Source organism: Thamnophis sirtalis, unplaced genomic scaffold (genome assembly GCF_051295495.1).
Source record: "Thamnophis sirtalis isolate CommonGarterSnake01/CBP01778 unplaced genomic scaffold, rThaSir2_p1.2 scaffold_12, whole genome shotgun sequence".
NCBI classification, from domain to species: domain Eukaryota; kingdom Metazoa; phylum Chordata; class Lepidosauria; order Squamata; family Natricidae; genus Thamnophis; species Thamnophis sirtalis.
This window is the reverse complement of record NW_028261392.1, coordinates 59,422,768-59,446,170: the sequence shown is the minus strand read 5'-3', so window position 1 is coordinate 59,446,170 and position 23,403 is coordinate 59,422,768. Positions and strand designations below refer to the sequence as shown.

The following is a 23,403-nucleotide window of genomic DNA, read 5'->3' as shown; positions in this document are numbered from 1 at the left end:
AAAGGTTCCTGACGATGGGGGAACCCAAATAATCCAACTTTGCTGGGCAACTTCCCACGCCATTCTACTCTACCTGCCTTTTAAGTGATGCAAAACGCACTAAATATTTAGTTTGTTTGGAAGGATCCAATGTATTGTTTACAAAGGTTTAAGGTGCCCTTTGCTCTGCACAGTCAGGATTATTACATTGTCCAGGACTTTGACACCAGCAAAGAACTGAGAGTGCTCATCTACGGTGGGTAGAAACTTGGTCAGGTATCCACCCATGTGGCAAATGGACTTTGACAGCTGTCTTGGAGACGGAGAAGTACCCACTGAGGCTAAGCTGAAAGAACTGGAGCTGGTGGTCTCATTTCTAATAAAGGTATGTGCATTGTAAGCAGGAGTGTTGTGGCTGTATAAGACATAAGATAGCATTGCTCACTCAAGTTGTCCTGGAGTTATCCTGTAGCATTTTACCTCCATTTCTTTTTCCTTGCTCTTTTGGTATATGAATGAAATAGGTTTCACATACACAAATGTTAGAGCTGCACAGAAGACAGGTTTGATAGAGAGGGTTGCCATCAATAAAAATGTGTTGTCAGATGTTTGTGCAATATCACTCCCTGCTGGTTTGGGCAATGTGATTGAATGACTGATGTATAGATAGAAGGTGGTCTGTGTATCTGTATGAACCTTTTAAAAATGGACTAAGAGACCAGAAAGATCTCAAGTTTATTCAGCCTTTAGGGAACTGCTACAGATAATTTTTTTCCAATAATAGTGATATAATATCGTAAAGATTAAACCGAATGTCAGGAAGTAATCAGATATCTGATGTTATCATTAACTATTACTAAATAATGAAAGTATTTATCAAGTCACTGTTTTCTGATAAACCAAGCGGGATTTGTTGTATAATTTTGAAACAATGTATGTGGATTGGCCTGATTATAACTCTTTATTTTCATCTAGCGTTAAAGTTACCAATGTTAGATATCAATTAGTGTGAAAGCTAATTGCAGTATTAAAATCTTGCAAGAATTCTGTGCCTAGGGCATAACTTGTTTCTTTAACAGTAACTTCATGTATTTTCTATCAAACTACAAAGAGGTGAATAAATATTAACAATCTCATATATTCTCTTTTCCAAAGGGGGAAAAGGTTTTTTTAAAAAAAATCCTAATTTATAAAGAAGTTATAGATATGCCTCTACGACATAGCAAGAATAGTCTTCCCTGGAGACTTTCTAGACTTATAACCACGAAGGCAAAAGCCGTTACAGTTTGGCTATCTTGTTTGGAAGAATGCTTCTCTTCATTGAACCTACTGCCTTTTGATTGTTTTTATATTTATAGGAAACCAAAGAAATGTAGATACTGAACAAAATCTAAATAAGAACAGTCTTTGATAAAAAAAAGTCCAGAATGGACCCATGGATGCCACCACGACAGCCCCAGGACCAAGGGAGGTGTGGAGCCTGGTTTGAAGGATATGGAAGAAGCCCATGGAGGGAGGCCTACCATGGTCCTCCACCTCCACATTTCAGGCATGAAGGATACCACCCTGATTTCCAAGTAGGACCTCCGCCTTGGCTAGATACTCAGCACCACCATCCAATCCGTCATCCAAGACTCCAGAATTATACGAGACCAAACTCCAGGGCAGAGTATTACGAAAGTAGCTATCCAGACTGGTCTTACACAAGGTGAAGCTCACATGAAAAATAAGGAGTGACAATGTTGGGAAAAGATATAGACAGGCAGCACAAGGAGGTCCAGGTTGTGATTCCAGCTGGTTCTAAATCATAGTCTAAAGAAATAAAATCCTCCGATTCAGTGGTGGGTTTCAAAAAATTTTGGAACCTCTTCTGTAGGTGTGGCCTGCTTTCCGAGTCCACTGGTGGAACCTCTTCTAACTGGTTCGGTAGATTTGACGAACCGGTTCTACAGAACTGGTGCGAACCAGTAGGAACCCACCTCTGCTCTGATTTCAGAAATTATGGGAAAGTGTGTTTTTATTGCAGTTGGGATTGTTTTGAATCTGTTTCTCTCATATCTCTAGAGCTCTGCATGGGCTCCTGAATAAGGTCACTTGCCACCATAATAATCTTAATTGTGACCTTTTGGATCCTGCTGTATGGCTGAACAGGAACATTCACACAAAATCTATTTATTTAGCCTTGTTGTCGTATTTAGCTTTTCTTCATCTTGAAAAGTTTTAATCTTAGATTAATCTTTAATCTGAGATCTTTGATCTTAAAAGTTGTCTTGAAAACTTTTGTTGACAACACCACCACCACTTTATTTTGGCCATTGAGTGACTATGGAGTTGTGGCTTCCCTGCCTCGTATATTGTTTAATGTGCAATTCCTTGTGTATAGTCATGATTCTCTTGCCTATACTGTATGTTGCTTAATATGCGGTAAATATTTAGTATGTTTTATGTGGTCTTGCTTATTGCGATGTTCCCGTGGGTCGTCCATGAGGCCCATGTGGAGAAAAGACAGGACACGATCTTTCTCGGGATGGAGCAACCCAGATTGGGGGTCTGGGAGCCCCTTTTATTGAGATAGGACAAAGGCAGGAGGAGCAATAGCATGTGATTAAAAACAGCCTGTAAAAGTACAATTTCTAATCTACTGCTCAGGGAAGTTCTGTCTATATATGGTCAAATCCTGGGCGTCATTGGTAGGCCACATCTCAGGATGTTATGTTATGAACTATCAGGATGTTATGGAGTTTTAGGAGTTTGTTTTCTCCTGTGTGGTTCAGCGTGGCTCTGCATGCCCTGGTATGAACTGGGCCATGGGTGACCCACACCTACACAAAGAATTATGTTACAACAGCTTATCTATTCTTTGCATTGAAACAGTTGTTTAGCACTGCATGTTTTATAGATTTGCCTGTGTTTATACAGTATTATGTCCAAATTAATGTACTGTTTTCCCCTTATCTTTGAGCATAATTATAATAATAATAAACTAGAAATTAATATTTCCGATCAACACTCCTAAACACAAACAAGAAATCAAAGGAACAGCTACCCAACGTTCAAACCAATCCATTTATGTATAATTGAAAAATTGTGAAAGTGAAAAAATCAGGGCCAAGTTATTCACATAATGGAAGCTATAATTTCCTGCTATTATTTTAATCAGGCCTTTGTATCTCCTAAATTAGAATGCAAAAGCTTTGTGGTTTTGCCAATTTTTTTTACATTTCACATCCTTCAATTTGTCCCATCTTTTTGTTAGTGCTGCCATTACTTATTCTATTGTCTTATAAATCATGGAGATCATCACGGAGAAAATCTATGTAGGCACTAGGAATTGAAAGTGACTTGATGTCCCATAATCAATAAATAATAATATGTACTAGTTTCTGGATCCATTTTTGATGAACTATTTCCATTGTATACAAAAAATATACATAGCCTACTGTTGTGGCCCAGTAGGAGCCATTGGAGCTGCCACCAGACTCCGACAGCGAGGGGCCCCCTGAGTCGGCTCTGGAGGATGTGGAGGACCCTGGACAGGGTTCCGACTCTGAGCAGGGCGCAGAGAGGCTGGTTGGCCATCAGGAGGCACCTGAGCCTTGGACCAGTGGGAGGAGACAAGGGAGAGTGAGCCGGACGCCAGTAGTGAGTTGTTCCTGGATGCACGCCATTGAAGAGCTAATAGGCGTTAGGAGCAGTTGCGCAGTTACAGGAAGTAATTGCACTCAGCTGGTAGTCATTAGGCTCCTCTCCAGACTATAAAAAGACTGCTTGTGCACACTCCTCTCTTGCAGAAGTCAATGCAGGAACTAATGTTTGAGAACATTATGGTGAGCTTGGCAGGCTGGATTGCTGCCAAGCCTTATCTGTGCTGGATTGCTGCCCAAGCTTGTCTGTGATGTGTTGCTGCCAAGGACCTGTCTGTCTATTAATTAAATGCCGTAACTTATCTTTGGCTCGGAGTGTGCTTGGGTGTGAAACGAGGGGGGTCAGAACAGCCTATTAAAGCAAATTTTTCTGCCTCTTATTTGGCTCATTCCTTTTGGATTACTTTTCAGGCAAGAATATGAAGAGTTGCACCATGGCTTCGTGGAGGACCCTGAAGCGTACCAAAGATTCAACCAAGGACATCCAAGCAAAAGAGGTACTGCGTTCCCCCATAGGAAAAATGGCCAAGAACATTATGGAACTAAAATATCTTTCTCTAGTCTGGTGCCTTCTGGGCTAAAACAATTTATAATTTCCAACCAGTACTGGCAAAGACCGATCCGTATAGGAATAATGGATATTGGGGAATGCTGAAGTAAAGTATAGGGTGTGCTTGCATTTATGTGTGTTATAGGAAGTCATCTGTAAGTATTTTTTATTCTTTATGCATTCTTTGTATCAGTGGTGGGATTCAAATAATTTAACAACCGGTTCTCTGCCCTAATGACCAGCTGGGTAGGTGTGGCCCCGTGGGCATGTGAGTTGGCGTAGCCAACTCAAAGTCACTCACGTCCATGGGTGCTTTGCTTTAGCTGTTACAATGTAATAAGGGTTAACCAGAGAGGCAGTTTCTGTAAGCAGGGCAATAAAGATTAAGCTAGAAACAACACCAGAATGTTTCCTTCCTGCCTTCCTTACAGGATTAGCCCTGTAAAAGTGGAAAAAACCAAAAGGAGATTTCTTCCAACAACCAGTTCTCTGAATTGCTTAGAAAGTTAACAACCGGTTCTCCCGAATAGGTGCGAACTTTGAACCAGTCACTCAGCCCAACCTAACTAACAGAGATGTTCTTGTAGAGGAAACTAGGTAGAAAGTGTCAAATATATGCGGTCTTCAAGTTCTGTAAAACTGGTGATGTAATGTAACACCAAACATTTCAGTTTCTTATCTCGATCTCAGTCTCGAAATCTTCCTGGAATCACGTGTTAAGTCCAAAATTCTATTTCAGTTCTGTGGTTCCATTTTTAGGATTAAATAGTTCACATTTCTGTCTCTTTTTTCTCTCTCTCTCTTCTCCTCCCCCTTTAGCTTAGCCTTATTCTGGATTCCTCTATATCTTTTCAGCTTCGTCCTCATTTCTATAATTCCTCTTGGTTCTTCTCAAGGCATTTCAGCTGCAAGAAGCATGGATGCTATTTTTCTTCATTAATTTCTACTTCCCTTTGAAACTTTGAAAAACCACAGGTAGTTCTACTTACTTCTAACCTCATTTAAAAAGAACCATGGGCCAAAGTTTTACACACACACACACACACACACACACACACACACACACACACACCAGTGGTGGGTTTCAAATTTTTTTAGAACCTCTTCTGTAGGTGTGGCCTGCTTTGTGGGAGTGGTTTGCTGGCCATGTGACTGGGTGGGAGTGGCTTGTTGGCCATGTGACTGGGTGGGCGTGGTCAACTTGTAAAATGTGGAGAAACTCACTTAACAACGCTCTTGCTTAGCAACCAAAATGTTGGCTCAGAAACTCTGGCATTTGAAGCACGCAAGTCTTAAAGCTATCAAGTTACAAGACCCTTGCACCCCTAACCCTTTAGAAAAAAAAACCCAGGGGTGTTCAAACTTGACAGCTTTAAGACTTGTGGACTTCAACTCCCAGAATTCCTCCTCTTGCTCTTCATGTTGACGCTGTGCGGATGGGCGGGTGGGGGGGAGGGAGCTGGAACCGGTTCTAAATGGCACTGTAGATTTGTGGAACCTCTTCTATAGAAGAGGTTAAAACTGGAAGGAACCCACCACACACACACACACACACACACACATACACACACACACACACACTTCATTTCTAATGCATGCCCTTTAAAAAATTAGGTGTGCTATAGCTGGGTTGTAAATATCTGGACCACCTGTAGGTGAAAGTAGTGGGATTCTATAAACAAGCGGCCCCAAATCTTTTGGGCACCAGGGACTAGTTCCATGGAGAGAGGTTTTTCCTGGAGGGGGCATGGTTTCACATACTACTTGCATCTCATGGATGGTGCTTCACTTGCAGTTTCTTGCATGCTGCAACCCAGTGCCAATCTACAAACCAGGGGTTGGGGACTCCTGCTGTAAACCTTCCATCATATGGCTTTTAAGATTTCTGCAGCACGAATATGATAGTTCTAAAAAGTGAAAGCTACCAGTCCCTGCAATTTTCTTGGCATGATTTGCAGAAGTGGTTTGCCACTGAATCCTTCCTAGGCAGAGGTGGGTTCCTACTAGTTCGCACCTATTCGGTAGAACCGGTTCGTCAAATCTACCGAACCGGTTAGAAGAGGTTCCACCAGTGGACCCGGAAAGTAGGCCACACCTACAGAAGAGGTTCCAAATTTTTTTGAAACCCACCCCTGGTCCTTGGATATGATTATTCTACACTATCATGCTCATATTTATAAAACTCAGTGCCTCTGTGAAAGGTAAGGATGACTACTGCGTTTGTGGTGCAATCAGAACATTGCGTGTGTTGAAGTTGTTTTAACACAAACCAAAGATGCCTTTTAAAAAACAAGTTTACATCCTATTCCTATGCATGCCAGTGCTGTGTGTGAGGTAATTTAAGGTGGTTCTGACAAGTGTCGTCGGCATCTTCATATCCGGTCACATGGGCGGCAAGCCACTCCCATCCGGTCACATGGGCGGCAAGCCACTCCCACAAAGGAGGCCACACCCACAGAGTAGGTTCGAACAATTTTTGAAACTTACCACTGTTCCTAGGGCAGATAATGAGTGACTGGCCCAAGGTCACCCATAAGGCAGGCATAGAACTCATGGTATCTTGGTTTTTAGTTTGATGACTTAACCAGTGCATCAAATTATATTACAGTTTGGTTTAAATAAGAAAACATTCCCACAATGGTGACTTGCTAAGAGAAGGAGGAGGTGATAGGTTCTCTTCCAGAGCAAGTAGGATTCCTATAATCCTAGCCAGCATTTGGGAAAATTACTGTAACTCAACCATTTCATTTCTCTTAATTGTTTCTCAGCTTCATGCTGTTTACCTGCAATCCTCCCCCCCTCACAACCAAGGTAAATAATCATTATTATCTAATCTGTTCCACTAGTGCAGGAGCATAGATCAATTGGGTAGTCTAAGGAGAATGGCATTCCATGGCTTTATGCCTAATTCTGACTAGCCTTTCATTCTTAATGCATGCAAGAAGACCTAATTGTTTATATTTACTTTATACAGATCCACGATGGGGAGATAACTGGAGTGAAAGTGCAAATTCCTGGAACCAGAATTACTATACAGATCGCCAGCTTAGGAGTGGCGACGACTCTTTGGGGCATTATGATGTTGCACTCACTCAGTAAGTAAAACTCTTGAGCGACAATGTTTAAGATTGTCCATATCCAGTTATTCTTAGTATTGTTGGCTCAATGGATGGTGTTGTGGCCCAGCAGGAGCCATTGGAGCTGCCACCAGACTCCGACAGCGAGGGGCCCTATGAGTCAGCCCAGGAGGACCCTGGACAGGGTTCTGACTCTGAGCAGGGCGCAGAGAGGCTGGTTGGCCACCAGGTGGTGCCTGAGCTTTGGACCAGTGGGGAGGAGACAAGGGAGTTTGATCCGGATGTCATCAGTGGGGAGGAGCCAAGGGAGTTGTTCCTAGATGCCCGGCACCGGAGAGCTAATAGGTGTAAGGAACAATTATGCAATTACAGGAGGTAATTGCACTCAGCTGGTGGTCATTAGGCTCCTCTCCAGACTATAAAAGGACTGCTTGTGCACACGCCCTTTTTGCAGAAGTCAATGCAGGAACTAATGTTGGAGAACATTATTGTGAGCTTGGCAGGCTGGATTGCTGCCACGGCTTATCTGTGCTGGATTGCTGCCCAAGCTTGTCTGTGCCGTTTTGCTGCCAAGGACCTGTCTGTCTGTTAATTAAACACCGTAACTTATCTTTGGCTCAGAGTGTGTGTTGGTGTGGGACGAGGGGGGTCAGAACAGGATGGCCTCAATATTTATTGACAAAATCTCTGGCCAGTATGAGGACAGAGTTGTAGATGTTATCTTTGTCTTGTCTTCAGTGTGTGTGTGTGTGTGTGTGTGTGTGTGTGTCTATGTATGTGTGTCTTCACCCTCTCTTAAAACTACCTCGCCACTGGAGATATTTTAGATTTTTCCAAGCTGAGGTGTGTGAGAAGATGTATTCATCTTTCAATTTTTCATGCATAGAACCTCTATACATTATCTTAGGCAGTGATCCCCAACCCCCGGTCCGCGGAGTACCTGGCACCGGGCCGCGCAGCGGCCGGGGGCCATGATCGCTGCAGCGGCCGGGGGCCATAGTTTCTTTCTGTATGCAAATTAGGGCTAACTGGCACAAGGGGTGTTACTGGACCGCTGGTGGCACTCTGACGTCACCAGCGGCCCACCGCCCCCCTGTGTCCAGCGCCGCCCTTCTCATTCCTTTTCAGCGCTTCAACGCTGGCCGATTCCTGAAAAAAACCTAAGAGCGCCTGCGCAGCTACGTAGGGCTAGCGTAGACAGCGCTAGTAGCGTAGCCTTGCACTTTATATTTATGTAATTGTATTTTATTTTGTAAGGCATGTTTAAATACAATAAAATAAAAGTTGTTTAATCAAAACAATCTGATATATAAACAATCAGTGTCGTCGCGAACAACGCCCCTCCACTCCTGCGCGCGCTCAGCGGGCCACGGTAAAATTATCAAAGGCTGACTGGTCCGCGGCGATAAAAAGGTTGGGGACCACTGATCTTAGGGTTCTTCTAAGAAAATTACAGTTAGTCCTCGACTTACGACCATAATTGAGCCCAAAATTTATGTTGCTAAGTGAGACAACTTAACAAATGTTAATAGGTAAGTAGGTAAGAATATTTCAAAATATATCTCTCGGTTAAAAGAGGCTATTGAGAGACAGGTGAAAACATTCTTAGGTGTATCAGGAAGGATTAGTGTTATTAAAAACGAATTTAGCATCAAATACATATTTTCAGAGCAATGCTTTTTTTTAGTCCAGCTTAAATATCTTAAATAGTTTTTGTTTTAACTTATTTAAAAAGTTAATGATTATTTTAAATTTGTATGGATGGAGCAAATATATGGTTTGTCATTGGCTTACTTATTAACCTAAGTCATGCATTAGAATGCAACTTTTTTTTAGCTACCTGTGATCATGGGCTGAAATTGTAAGATTCAAAATTACAGTTTACTACCCTTCTGGCCCAGAGATGTTGGTTCTTATCATGGTAGGAATTAGATTTTTCTCTAGCACTAAAGGTAACAGGCATAGGTAATTTACTATATATATAATTTACTTTTCCCCTCTCTTTATACCGTAGTGTTTTTATATGTAGTAGACTAAATTTAGTTTTGGTAATACAACAATAATATAGTTATAGTGGTATATTGATGTTTAGCTTTTATATCATTTCATAATCACGGCTTTTAAAGAAATGTTTTATATACAGTACATACATATATCAATATGAGAGTCTGTGCCATGTTGTGAGTTAAAGTGCTGGGCAGGGAGCAGAAAGATCCAGGTTCTAGTTCTCCCTTAGGCAGAGAAACAAGCTGGTGACTTTGGGTAACAGAAAATTATTATTTCTCCCCCTATTCTCCTTCATTATATTTCTTTTCCCTGTTCAGCACTTAAAGTTGTGTCACGCTGACCAAATGCACAAAAGAGAAATTTTATGCATTTTTTCACCGTAGCTATAAGATAAAGCCAAACTGCTACATATAACAGAATCGTGACCCGTCAAAACCGCGGTCCACAAAAGCGCGCTCGACGAAAGCGCGCATTTGACGTCATCACAGCGCGACGAAAAAAATTAAAAATTGAAATAAAAATAAAATTAAAGCAAGCCGATTCACATAAAGGTAAGGGTTAGGTTTAGGTTTAGGGTTAGGGTTAGGTTAAGGGTTAGGGTTAGGGTTAGGGTTAGGTTTAGAGCATTAGGGTTACGTTTAGCGTTAGGTTAAGGGTTAGCGTTAGGTTTAGCGTTAGGTTAACGGTTAGGTTTAGGGTTAGATTTAGGGTTAGGTTAAGGGTTACATTTAGGGTTAGGTTTGGGGGGGTTAGGGTAAGGTTTTCGCTTTATTTTTACATTTATCGATCACAGCACGATGTTTTCGTCGCGCTGTGATGACGTCACGTACGCGCTTTCGTCGAGCGCGCTTTTGTCTACTGCGGTTTTGTGGTGGAACCAACAGAATATCAGAGTTGGAAGGAGCCTTGGAGGTTTTCTAGTCCAAGCCTCTGCTCAAGCAGGAAACATTTCAGACAAATGGTTGTCCAATCTCTTCTTAAAAACCTCCAATGATGGAGCACACACAACTTCTGGAGGCAAGTTGTCCCACTGATTAATTGTTCTAACAGGACATTTCTCCTTAGCTTGGTTCTCTTCTTGATTAGTTTCCATCCATTACTTCTTGTCCTGCCTTCCTGCTGTGTAGAATAGGATCTATCTAGCAGAATAACTTCTATTCTATCGGAAGAACTACTCTACAGATGACGCACTTTCCCGTGTGCTTCATCTTAGCTTGGTGCACCTGGAGGAGAAGAATACTTATGTGTGAATGCTGTTTTTCGATTTTAGTTCGGCGTTCCACAGCATTTTGGGAGCATTTGAAATATTTCTATTAGAACTATTAGATTCTGTTACAGCTTTGTTTCTGTTCTGACTCCCCTCGTTCCACACCAAAGCACACTCCAAGCCAGAGATAAATTATGGCATTTAATTAACAGACGGACAGGTCCTTCGCAACAACCCGGCACAGACAAGCAGCAATAAACACAGATTGGGCTTGGCAGCAATCCAGCCTGCCAAGTTTACAGTAATGTCCTCCGACATTCAATCCTGCATTGACTTCTGGAAAGAGGGGCGTGTGCACAAGTAGCTTTTTATAGTCTGGAGAGGAGCCTAATGACCACCAGCTGAGTGCAATCACCTCCTGTAATTGCGTAATTGTTCCTGACGCCTATTAACTCTTCGATGGTGTGCATCCAGGAACAACTCACTACTGGCTTCCGGCTCACTCTCCCTTGTCTCCTCCCCACTGGTCCAAGGCTCAGGTGCCTCCTGGTGGCCAACCAGCCTCTCTGCACCCTGCTCGGAGTCGGAACCCTGTCCAGGGTCCTCCACATCCTCCAGAGCCGACTCATAGGGCCCCTCACTGTCGGAGTCTGGTGGCAGCTCCAACGGCTCCTGCTGGGCCACAACACTTTCCTATGCCATCTGTCTGGTAAACTCGCAAGATTCATTTTTTTTGCCATGTTCATATATACATCCAAACTAGACTGTGTTGTTTCTCTGTGTCATATAATGTATGTGGTTATATGCTTGCTTATTTATTTATTTGCTTATTTATTTGTTTATCAAGTTTATGTAATGTATATTGGAGGTGGTGACACTTTGAGAGCTGTATGCAACAAAATTTCATTTTAATATATGCCAATTAGTGTACATTTAAAGTGACAATAAGCTCTGAGTTCTGGTTCCACCACAAATCCGCGAAGCCCTTATCCGCGGAGACATAAGCGTGAAGACTAATTCGCGCCATTTGAAGCGCTAAGGAAAAACGCGACCCTACCGCGATGACATAATCGCGGAGGGCAAATCCGCGCATTCCCAAGCACTCAGTATCCTAACCCTAACCCTAACCCTAACCCTAACCCTAACCCTAACCCTAACCCTAACCCTAACCCTAACCCTAACCCTAACCCTAAACCTAAACCTAACCCTAAATCTAACCCTAACCCTAACCCTAACCCTAAACCTAACCCTAAAACAAACCCCTAAACCTAATCCTAACCCTTACCTTAACTGAAATCGGCTTTTTGCTGCGGCGCCGTTTTAAAGTGCCCTTCTGTTCCTGCGCTGTGATGACGTCACGGCTTTAGCGACGCGATTTTATCACCGCTATTTTGGCGAGCGCGGTTTTGTCGTGCCACGCTGAGTTCTAAGATTGACTCTTCTTCTTTGTGGCAGCCCATTAGATATTGAAATATGACTATCATGACATCTCTAATACTTATTTTCATTAAACTAGACATACCCAGTTCTTGCAACTGTTCTTCATATATTTTAGTCTTCAGTCCCCTAATCATGAGCCAAGGTGGCGCAGTGGTTAAATGCAGCACTGCAGGCTACTGCTAGATCAGCAGGTCAGCGGTTCAAATCTCACCGGCTCAGGGTTGACTCAGCCTTCCATCCTTCCGAGGTGGGTAAAATGAGGACCCAGATTGTTGGGGGCAATATGCTGACTCTCTGTAAACCGCTTAGAGAGGCCTGAAAGGCCTATGAAGCGGTATATAAGTCTACTGCTATTGCTATTGCTATTGCTATTGCTATTGCTATCATCTTTGTTGCTCTTCTCTGCACTCTTTCTAGAATCTCAACATCTTTTTTATATTGGGCAATGAAAACTGGATGCAATATTCCAAGTGTGGTCTTACCAAGGCATTATAAATTGGTATCAACACTTCATGTGATCTTGCAGAAAACTGCAATTCTTTGCGCATCTAGTATTCTACAGATTTTTCCAATACAGAATTGTAAGCTTGTGGGAGGGGGTTCACCGACAAAAGGACGAATGACAAAACCGCGCCCGACTAAACCGCGGTGACAAAACCGCGTGTTCTAAAGCGCTCCGACGAATGAGTGCTGAATCGCGCCGACAACAGCGCGGCGACAGATGCGCGCTGTAAAACTAACCCTAACCCTAACCCTAACCCTAAACGTAACCCTAACCCTAACCCTAAACGTAACACTAACCCTAACCCTAAATGTAACGCTAATGCTAACGCTAATGCTAACGCTAATGCTAACGCTAACGCTAACGCTAACCCTAACCCTAACACTAACCCTAACCCTAACCCTAAACCTAACCCTAAACCTAACCCTTACCTTAAGTTAAATCGGCTTTCTGTCGACACGCTGTTGTAAAGCGCCCTTCTGTCTCCGGGCTGTTGTTGCCGTGCTGTTGTTGGCGCGTTGATGACATCGCGGTTTTAGCGACACGGTTTTGTCGGCGCACTTTTGTCGTGCGGACTTTTGTCGGGTCACGGTGGGAGGGGACGTTATCAACAGAGAGAGCTTTTTCTCACCTGGCAGCTAACTTGGTGATAGGTGAAAAAGATTTAAGGGAAACATTTGCTTGGACAGTTTGCTGTGTACACATGATGAGGAAATTGTCAAAATTCTGAACTATTAGAATCTTGTAGAGAACAGTACATATTCATTTTATGTACTTATCATGGTATAAGGAGACATATATACATTTGCTGTAAGGTTGAGTCCAGTAGATTTTAAGCTCAGCCTTTTTATTTTTCCTTTGATTTCCTCTAGATCTAAGAACCAGAATTCCTATGAAGACAGCTATGCTTCAAAGAAAGATGCTTCCTACGATATCAGCTACCATTCTCCTTTGTTGCAAGAACACACTTGGGATAATTTCCAAGAGAACTCTTTGAAGAATGCCGCTGTTCCAGCCCATGAGGTATTTAATCTCATCCTTGCTGACAGTTTAGCCAGTGGGAGGAAAGAGGTCCAGACTTTGTGATTTCCTATTTTTCCCCCCAATAATAAAATTCCTTGGGGGAAGGAAGGAAGGAAGGAGAGAAGAAAGAGAAGAAAGGGGGGTAGGAAGGAGGGAGGGAAGGAGGGAGGGAAGCAAGGAGGGAAGGAAGGAGGGAAGGAAGGAGAGAAGGAGAGAAGAAAGGAGGGAAGGAAGGAGGGAAGCAAGGAGAGAAGGAGAGAAGAAAGGAGGGAAGGAAGGAGGGAATGTAGGAGAGAAGGAAGGGGGGAAGGAAGGGGGAAAGGAAGGAGAGAAGGAGAGAAGAAAGGAGGGAAGGAAGGAAGGAAGGAGGGAAGGAAGGAGAGAAGGAGGGAAGGGGGAAGGAGGGAGGGAAGGAAGGAGGGAAGGAAGGAGAATAGGAGAGAAGAAAGGAGGGAAGGAAGGAAGGAAGGAGGGAAGGAAGGAGAGAAGGAGAGAAGGAGGGAAGGGGGAAGGAGGGAGGGAAGGAAGGAGGGAAGGAAGGAGAGTAGGAGAGAAGAAACGAGGGAAGGAAAGAGGGAGGGAGGCAAGAAGAAGTAGGACCGTTGTAAGATACTATGGGATGGTAAGAAAGCAATCTTCAAGTATATTGTCAACTGTAGGGAAAAAATTGTTATAAATGCATATTATTAATAACAGTTATGAGATCATATAATTGTGAATGTATATATGAAATTGACAAATAAAAAAAAATTCCTTGGGGAAGAAGTTATAGATTATTTTGCATTGTTTTAATTCAGGCTACCATTTACTCCCATATATTTTCTATGTTTCCCCCCCCCCCCTGCATAGCTTTCATTGCCTGAAGGGCCAATCCCGCTCCAACAGTACAAGGAATCTGGTCTTAGTTCCAGCAGTTACGAGCTTAGTCAATATATGGAAAATTCTTCCAACCACTATGAAGCAGCTCCTTCCAAGGATTGGAGCCCTGCTCAGCCAGGTGAGCTATTCAACAAGGATAAGATGCAGGGTGGCGCAGTGGTTAAATGCAGCACTGCAGGCTACTGCTAGATCAGCAGTTCAGCGGTTCAAATCTCACCGGCTCAGGGTTGACTCAGCCTTCCATCCTTCCGAGGTGGGTAAAATGAAGACCCAGATTGTTGGGGGCAATATGCTGACTCTCTGTAAACCGCTTAGAGAGGGCTGAAAGCCCTATGAAGCGGTATATAAGTCTACTGCTATTGCTATTGCTATTGCTATTAAAGCTAAATACTTGTCAAAGACTGGATAGAACTATGGTGAAACTCAGGGTTAGAGAACCAAAAAAAAATTCTATTTAGTTCAGAAGGACCATCTGAAGATTCCCCCAAATTTGAATGCTGGCACTAGATTGGGCTAAAAAGCTGGGGGAATTTCATAGCAGCTTGATCTGTAAGGAGGGAGAGATGTTCTGGGTATAAAGAAGGTCTGAATAGATCTGTCTATGATCATTTAAATCTGAATAACATGGCTATGATTTCTTGTTGTGATATTAGTGCTAATTTGAATCAATTTCCTTTGAAGGATATGTTATGCTAAGATTGGAGAGAAAGACCCTGTTTTATGGTCTACCCAGTTAGATTGGATGGTCTTAAGGACTTAGGTCAGTGGTGGGTTTCAAAAATTGTTCGAACCTACTCTGTGGGTGTGGCCTCCTTTGTGGGAGTGGCTTGCCACCCATGTGACCGGATGGGAGTGGCTTGCCACCCATGTGACCGGATATGAAGATGCCGACGACACTTGTCAAAACCACCTTAAATTATCTCACACACAGCACTGGCATGCATAAGAATAGGATGTAAACTTGTTTTTTTTAAAGGCATCTTTGGTTTGCGTTAAAACAACTTCAACACACGCAATGTTCTGATTGCACCACAAACGCAGTAGTCATCCTTACCTTTCCCAGAGGCGCTGAGTTTTATAAATATGAGCATGATAGTCAGTGGTGGGTTTCAAAAAATGTTGGAACCTCTTCTGTAGGTGTGGCCTGCTTTCCGGGTCCACTGGTGGAACCTCTTCTAACCGGTTCGGTAGATTTGATGAACCGGTTCTACTGAATATGTGCAAACTGGTAGGAACCCACCTCTGACATAGGTTTTTATCTTTTGACTTGTGATGTTTGTTCCAGATTTACAAACTAGTTCTGGATGAACTCCACTTTCTATCCCCCCACCCCTTTCTAGGTTGTTCCTAAAGCTTAAAAAAAAAAATAGTCAAGCTTTTATTGCTTTTATTCCTACCCTACAAAAATACCTTTAAAAAAAACTAGCATTACTTTTATTATGTTCATTATTTTTTGGTATAAAAGTTTTTTTTATTTTTAGACAAAGACAAACAAAACATGAAACATAAAACCATCATCAATTACATATACATATAGCATGTCGCTTGGTTACAAGCATTTATGCATCACCGCTTTCAATTATATATATAAAATCACAGATTGTCCATCAAGTATACATAGGTACGTTATTATCATTATAGATCATATGTTCAGCTTAAATTGTTATTCCTTCATTTTAAACAAATATTCTAGAGATTAGATTCATGTATATACCGACATTCCATTGCGTCATTATAGCAATAGCAGTTAGACTTATATACCGCTTCATAGGGCTTTCAGCCCTCTCTAAGCGGTTTACAGAGTCAGCATATTGCCCCCAACAACAATCCGGGTCCTCATTTTACCCACCTCGGAAGGATAGAAGGCTGAGTCAACCCTGAGCCGGTGAGATTTGAACAGCTGAACTGCTGAACTAGCAGTCAGCTGAAGTAGCCTACAGTGCTGCATTTAACCACTGCGCCACCTCGGCTCTTATTATTAGTCTATTTAGTCTTTCTAGTATCACATTCTATTGTTCTTGCAATATGAAAAAATTCTCCAACATTTTGTAGTTGAGCATAACCACTTTCAGTTGTATATAGTCACTGATTATCCATCAAATATACATAGATACGTTGTTATCATTGTACATCATATGTTCAACTACAATTGTTATTCCTTCATTTTAAACAAAATATTCTAAATATTTGATTCATATATATATATATATATATATATATATATATATATATATATATATATATATATATATATATATATATATATATATATATAAATATTCTATTGCATCATTTAAATCTATTTAATAATAATATGTCTTTATGGTATCACCTTTCTCATTCTATTATTACAATATGAAAGACTTCTCCAAAATTTTTCATTTCCGTATTTTTTTATCTAACCACTGATAGAAGAAATCCCACACCTTATAAAATTGTTCATCTTCTTGTTCTCTAATTCCAAAGGTCAATTTACTCATTTCAGCACATTCCATTATTTTTCGAATAACTTCCTCCTGCGTTGGCATTTTCTCGTTTTTCCAATTTTTTGCAAATACAATCCTAGCTGCCGTTAAAACATTTACAATCAAATATTTCAGATCTTTATTATATGTTTCTGGTATGATTCCCAATTAAAAATGTCTCTGGTTTAAAGTCTATGTGTTTTTGTATCATTTCCCCCAACCACGTGTGGATTTTAGTCCAGTATCTTTTAGCTTCTATGCAAGTCGACCACATATGGTAATATGAACCGGGTGTCTGATGACATTTCCAACACTTTTCTGACTTGTTCTTGAACATTCTTGCTATTCTCTTTGGGGTAAGTGCCACCTGTAAAACATCTTATACAAATATTCCTTGTATGCTGTTGACATTGTCATTTTATAATTTTGAGATCACAATTTCTGCCATTTCTCTAGTTCAATCCCATGTCCAAAATTCCCCCCAAGCTATCATAGTTTCTTTAACTTGCTCTTCCTTTAACTTAACCTCTAGTAAACGTCCATATAATTTTTAAATTACTTTTTCATCACTACCTGTCAAAATTTTATCTAATTCAGTCATTTTATCATAGAAACATTCCATTTTATGATGATGAGTATATACATATGGAACTACAGCCGTAGCTGTAATATAGTTTTGAGCAGTTCAAAGACTCTAATTAACACCTACCAGATCACTATGATCTCTGCATGCCAAGGGGTGAAAGGATGCCTTCCTTTGTTTCCCTAGAAGGTGAGCACTGCCGTGACCCGTCAAAACCGTGGTCCACAAAAGTGCGCTCGACGAAAGCGCGTACGTGACGTCATCACAGCGCGACGAAAAAAATTAAAAATGGAAATAAAAATAAAATTAAAGCAAGCCGATTCACATAAAGGTAAGGGTTAGGTTTAGATTTAGGGTTAGGGTTAGGTTAAGGGTTAGGGTTAGGTTTACAGTGTTAGGGTTACGTTTAGCGTTAGGTTAAGGGTTAGCGTTAGGTTTAGCGTTAGGTTAAGGGTTAGGTTTAGGGTTAGGTTTAGGTTTAGGTTAAGGGTTAGGTTTAGGGTTAGGTTTGGGGGGGTTAGGGTAAGGTTTTCACTTTAATTTTACATTTACCAATCACAGCTCGATGTTTTCGTCGCACTGTGATGATGTCACGTACGCGCTTTCGGCGAGCGCGCTTTTGTCTACCGCGGTTTTGTGGTGGAACCGGGCACTGCATTTGAGGAAGGTTGCATAAAAACCTGAATCGTATTATCACTCTCCTTTTCAGTTTTGAGAGGAAGCATTTTTGAACTAAATGGACTAATGCACAAAATTCCACTAAGAGCTGTTCTATTGTACTTAATTTTAAGGACATGTCAGAAGGAAAGGATGTGCTCTCATATTACAAAAACTGGATACCTGGTAAATAATGACCAATTGGTTAAATCTGAATGCTGCCAAATCTCTACTATAAACTCATGGAACCTTGCAAATGTCACATTTAAAATGGCCATAGCAACAATCTAAAAATCAGTACATTTTTTGATACACTATACACAGTAAGACTTGCATAGTAGCAATATTGTACAATCAGTTAATCAATTGTCATTAATCCATAATCACATATAAATCAATGCCGCAGATCAAAGAATCTGGACTAGAATCCAACTTGGTAACTATCAGTTTATTTTCCATTGTGTTTGATTTCTGAATAGATACACATGGTTTGGGGGATATTTGTGTTTGCAGTTTATCATTTAGGGGTGTCAAAATGGCAGCCCGGGGGCTGGATGCGTCATGCACAGGCCACACCCAGCCTGGCTCCACAAAGGGAAAAACATAGCGAAATGTCACATGATGGCAATGTGGCGCTGCAAGTTTGACACCCATGATCTAGGCCATCTGTCCACCAGTAAAAGGACTTTCTTTTTGTCTTCTAGCTGAAGACTTCCAAGCTATGTCTAGCCATGTGACCTCCCCCAAATTTACCCTCCCTCACGTACCTCTGTGTTTTGGAGCTGGGGGGCAGCTGGTCCGAGGATGTCCAAATGATCCGGCAGCTGGACAACCTGCTCTTATTGAGATACATAGCCTTGAGGTAAACATCTAGTTGCCCCTTAGTAACAAGGTATGATATTGCATATCTTCTTACATGGAATCAGTACTGTGGCACTATTTGATTGCTCTTTGTTTCCTATTCCTTCGTTTTACTTTCTTCTCTGATTTACCTGTCTAATTTATATTTGTTCCCAGTAAACGATATCTTTTTTTTCCCTATAAGCACCTCCCATCATTCCTCTTATAGATAATTGTTGTGACTCAGCAGAAGTTTGCTGTGAGTTGTGTCGGGATGCAGGATTAACAATGCAGCTGGGGCTCATTAGTGCCGTCTTCTGGAGATAAAAGGACGGATGGTGCCATGCCCTGGTTGCAGAAGTCAACGTTCGTCGTTCGTTCATGGTTCATTGTTCATCGGTTGTGGTTTGTTTGTGAGAGACACTTGGATAAGTGATTCGCTTTCTGTAACCCTGATTCAAAGAGACACTTGGAGAAGTGATTTGCTTTGTAAGAGATCTTTGTTCTTGCATTCTGTTATCTTCTTGCCAGAGACTTTATTTATGTTTATTTTGGGCTTGCAGCCAGTCTGAGCCGAGGACTGATAAAGTTATTTCCTTTTAAGTCTGTCTGCCTGTCGTCTTTGAACGAGCGGAGAAGGGGGGTCAGAACAGATAATGTAGTTGTTATAATGCATTCTCAAGACACCCTCAATTTCTAACTGTTTGGCAAAAGCATCCAATAGATTTTTCAGAGTTCAGCTTACATATAAAATACTCTGAAATAAAGGAGAGTGCAGAGGTTATGCAGGCAAATAAAGTCTGTATTGCAAACTGCATTTTGTAACCCACTTGATTATGGAGATCCAGAGGGACTGCACTTTGAGTTAGGAAGAGCATGATTCTAAATTCTCCCTCCTCAAAGATAAACCCTGAGGTCTCAACTGTGGCTTTTCGGCTCAGTTTAGATTTAACATCAGGCAAGCTCTGATACCCTTTTTGGATCAAAGAGATTGACATAAGAAATACAAAGTTCTTTGAACGTTTATTTAGAAAACAATAAAGTCAGATTTCAGTGTACCATGGAAAGGGAACTAGAACATAGGTAGTCCTCAACTGGCATCGGACCTGGGAGCCTGAGAGACCGCCTCCTGCCAATTACCTCCCATAGACCGATCAGATCGCACAGACTAGGCCTCCTCCAGATCCCATCTGCCAGCCAATGTCGGCTGGCGACTTCCCGGGGGAGAGCCTTCTCTGTTGCAGCTCCAGCCCTCTGGAACGAACTCCCTGTGGAGATCCGGACCCTTACTACTCTCCCGGCCTACCACAAAGCCACTAAGATCTGGCTGCTCCGGCAGGCCAGGGGGCTGTTGAAATAGCCAGCCCCACGGTAACTATGAATGTTGTGTATTTTAAATTGTTGTTTGTCTATTTGTCTATTTATCCCCTTCCCTTTTTATTGTAAGCCGCCCGGAGTCCTTCGGGAGTGGGCGGCATACAAGACCAATAAAATACAAATACAAATACAAGTACAAACTTACAACCACAACTGAGCCCGTTTTGCTAAGCAAAATAGTTGTTAAATGAATTTTGCTCTATTTTACAACCTTTCTTGTCACGGTTGTTAAGTGAATTACCACAGGTGTCAAAGTTAGCAACATGATTGTTAAGCGAATCTGCTTCCCCATTGATTTTGCTTGTCAGAAGGTTGCAAAAGTTAATCATATGCCCTGGGGCACTGCAACCGTCATAATATGAACCAATTGCCAAGCCAAGCATCCAAATTCTGATCATATGACCATGGGGATGCTGCAATGGTGTGAAAAAGTCACTTTTTGCAGTGCTGTAACTTTGAACAGTCAATAAATGAACTATTGTATGTCGAGGACCACCTGTAGATAGATATGCAAAAGGCATATACTTTCTGCTGACTTAAACCACTATGCTGTAGCATGCTGGCCTAACTATTTGGCTTAATGAGTGTAGGCAATTGTTCTGATGCCCTCCTCCGTCCAGTAACGAATGCCGAGACAAGCTTAACTGGAATGTACTTTATTAGCAAGAAACCAAAACCTCGGTGGCTGAAAGCCAAGCATAACAAACAGATAAGGACCTTGGCAGCAACTCAGACTAGCCTTGGCAGCAATCCAGCCTGCCAAGCTAGTTACAAAAGTTCTCCAACTTTTAGTCAATGTGTTGACTTCTGCAAGAGGGGCGTGTGCACAAGCAGTCTTTTTATAGTCTGGAGAGGAGCCTAATGACCACCACCTGAGTGCAATTACCTCCTGTACTTGCGCAACAGTTCCTGACGCCTAGTAGCTCTTCGATGGCATGCATCCAGGAACAACTCACTACTGGCTTCTGGCTCACTCTCCCTTGTCTCCTCCCCACTGATCCAAGGCTCAGGTGCCTCCTGGTGGCCAACCAGCCTCTCTGCGCCCTGTTCGGAGTCAGAACCCTGTCCAGGGTCCTCCACATCCTCCAGGGCCGACTCATAGGGCCCCTCGCTGTCGGAGTCTGGTGGCAGCTCCAAAGGCTCCTGCTGGGCCACAACGGGCAATTATTGTTAGAAACCTACTTGTGAACATAATGCTAAACTACCAAATAGTTTCTTTGTTTTGGCTTAATGTGAGTTATAATTCCATTTTTTTATGAGTGAACCAGGCCATTATACCAAGAGCCGAGGTGGCGCAGTGGTTAGAGTGCAGCACTGCAGGCTACTTCAGCTGACTGCAGTTCTGCAGTTCGGCTGTTCAAATCTCACCGGCTCAAGGTTGACTCAGCCTTCCATCCTTCCGAGGTGGGTGAAATGAGGATCCAGACTGTGGGGGCGATATGCTGACTCTGTAAACCGCTTAGAGAGGGCTGAAAGCCCTATGAAGCGGTATATAAGTCTAAATGCTATTGCTATTGCTATCGCTATAATTTATTGTCAATTTTGCTATACTAAAATCAGCAAGCCACGCCTTTGAACCTGCTTCTGTTTTACAGATTATTCTACATGACACGGCTGAGCAGGAAACAATGAGAATCTTTCCAGGACCTCTAATCAGGTACAAGGCTTGAGGGGAGAATAGGTTCGCCCTTGCCCTTTCAAACAGCAGCCACGTAAGCCAGCAAAGTTTGGACTAAGGGTAACAAAATGGAAGTAGACGAAATTAATTCCTGGGGAAACTTTGGAAGTTCGCCTGTGTCAGGTCCTTAATAATACAGGTAGTCCTTGACTTACAACGACAATTGAGCCCAAAAATTTCCACTCCAAAGCAAGGCAGTTGTTAAGTGAGTTTCATCCCATTTTATGACTTTTCTTGTCACAGTTGTTAAGTGAATCACTGCAGTTGCTAAATTCGTACCATTGTTATTAAGTGAATCTGGCTCTTCCATTAACTTTGCTTGTTAGAAGATCACATGACCCTGGGACCCCGCAACCGTCGTAAATACACGCCAATTACCAAACGGCCAAATTTTGATCATGTGATCAATGTGAAAAACAGTCATAAGTCGCTTTTTTCAGTGCCATGGTAACTTTGAATGGTCACTAAACAATTGGTTGTAAGTGGAGGACTACCTGTAAATGGGTGCAGTATACAATACTATTTTAATTCAAACTTTTATGTAGCCATCTATCGATCCAGGTCTTAAGTGCTTTCCTGAAAGTTAAAAACATGGTTGAAATGACAGTAAGCTTCTACAGTTCTTGTTCATTCTGACAAATAATCCTGTCTCACGATAATATGGGACTGTTGGAAGAGATGTTCATCTTGGTTCAATTCCAAGTGGGGAGAAAGACTCTGGAAACGTGGAGACTGCTTGGAAGGATGGTTTAATGCTGAACACGACCACATGGGCTTAAAGTCCCAGGTAGCTGACCACATGGAGGATCTATCTATCTATCTATCTATCTATCTATCTATCTATCTATCTATCTATCTATCTATCTATCTATCTATCTATCTATCTATCTATCTATCAAACTATCTATCATCTATCTATCTATTTATCTACAGTATCTATCTATCTATCTATCTATCTATCTATCTATCTATCTATCTATCTATCTATCTATCTATCAAACTATCTATCTATCTATCAAACTATCTATCATCTATCTATCTATTTATCTACAGTATCTATCTATCTATCTATCTATCTATCTATCTATCTATCTATCTATCTATCATCTATCTATCTATCTATCTATCTATCTATCTATCATCTATCTATCTATCTATCTATCTATCTATCATCTATCTATCTATCTATCTATCTATCTATCTATCATCTATCTATCTATCTATCTATCTATCTATCTATCATCTATCTATCTATCTATCTATCATCTATCTATCTATCTATCTATCTATCTATCTATCATCTATCTATCTATCTATCATCTATATCTATCTATCTGTCTATCATCTATATCTATCTATCTATCTATCTATCTATCTATCTATCTATCTATCTATCTATCTATCTATCTATCTATCTATCTATCTATCTATCTATCTATCATCTATATCTATCATCTGTCCCCTCTCTTGGGCCTTGCCTTTGAGCTTCCTGTTC

The 23,403-nt window shown here is 41.6% G+C and overlaps 1 protein-coding gene across 1 annotated transcript in view; it reads left to right on the top strand.

Moving 5' to 3' along the window:
- The first annotated feature begins 230 nt into the window (after positions 1-230).
- The window catches only part of SEC16B (SEC16 homolog B, endoplasmic reticulum export factor), an 82,393-nt gene continuing 59,220 nt past the window's right edge, over positions 231-23,403 (top strand). Inside the window, exons 1-8 of the mRNA XM_087726816.1 lie at positions 231-364; positions 1,338-1,687; positions 4,035-4,120; positions 7,148-7,268; positions 13,279-13,429; positions 14,279-14,426; positions 18,718-18,875; positions 21,826-21,887. Of these exons, the coding sequence (XP_087582942.1) occupies positions 1,407-1,687; positions 4,035-4,120; positions 7,148-7,268; positions 13,279-13,429; positions 14,279-14,426; positions 18,718-18,875; positions 21,826-21,887 (1,007 nt within the window). The 5' untranslated portion in view covers positions 231-364; positions 1,338-1,406. The remainder of the gene's footprint in view (positions 365-1,337; positions 1,688-4,034; positions 4,121-7,147; positions 7,269-13,278; positions 13,430-14,278; positions 14,427-18,717; positions 18,876-21,825; positions 21,888-23,403) is intronic.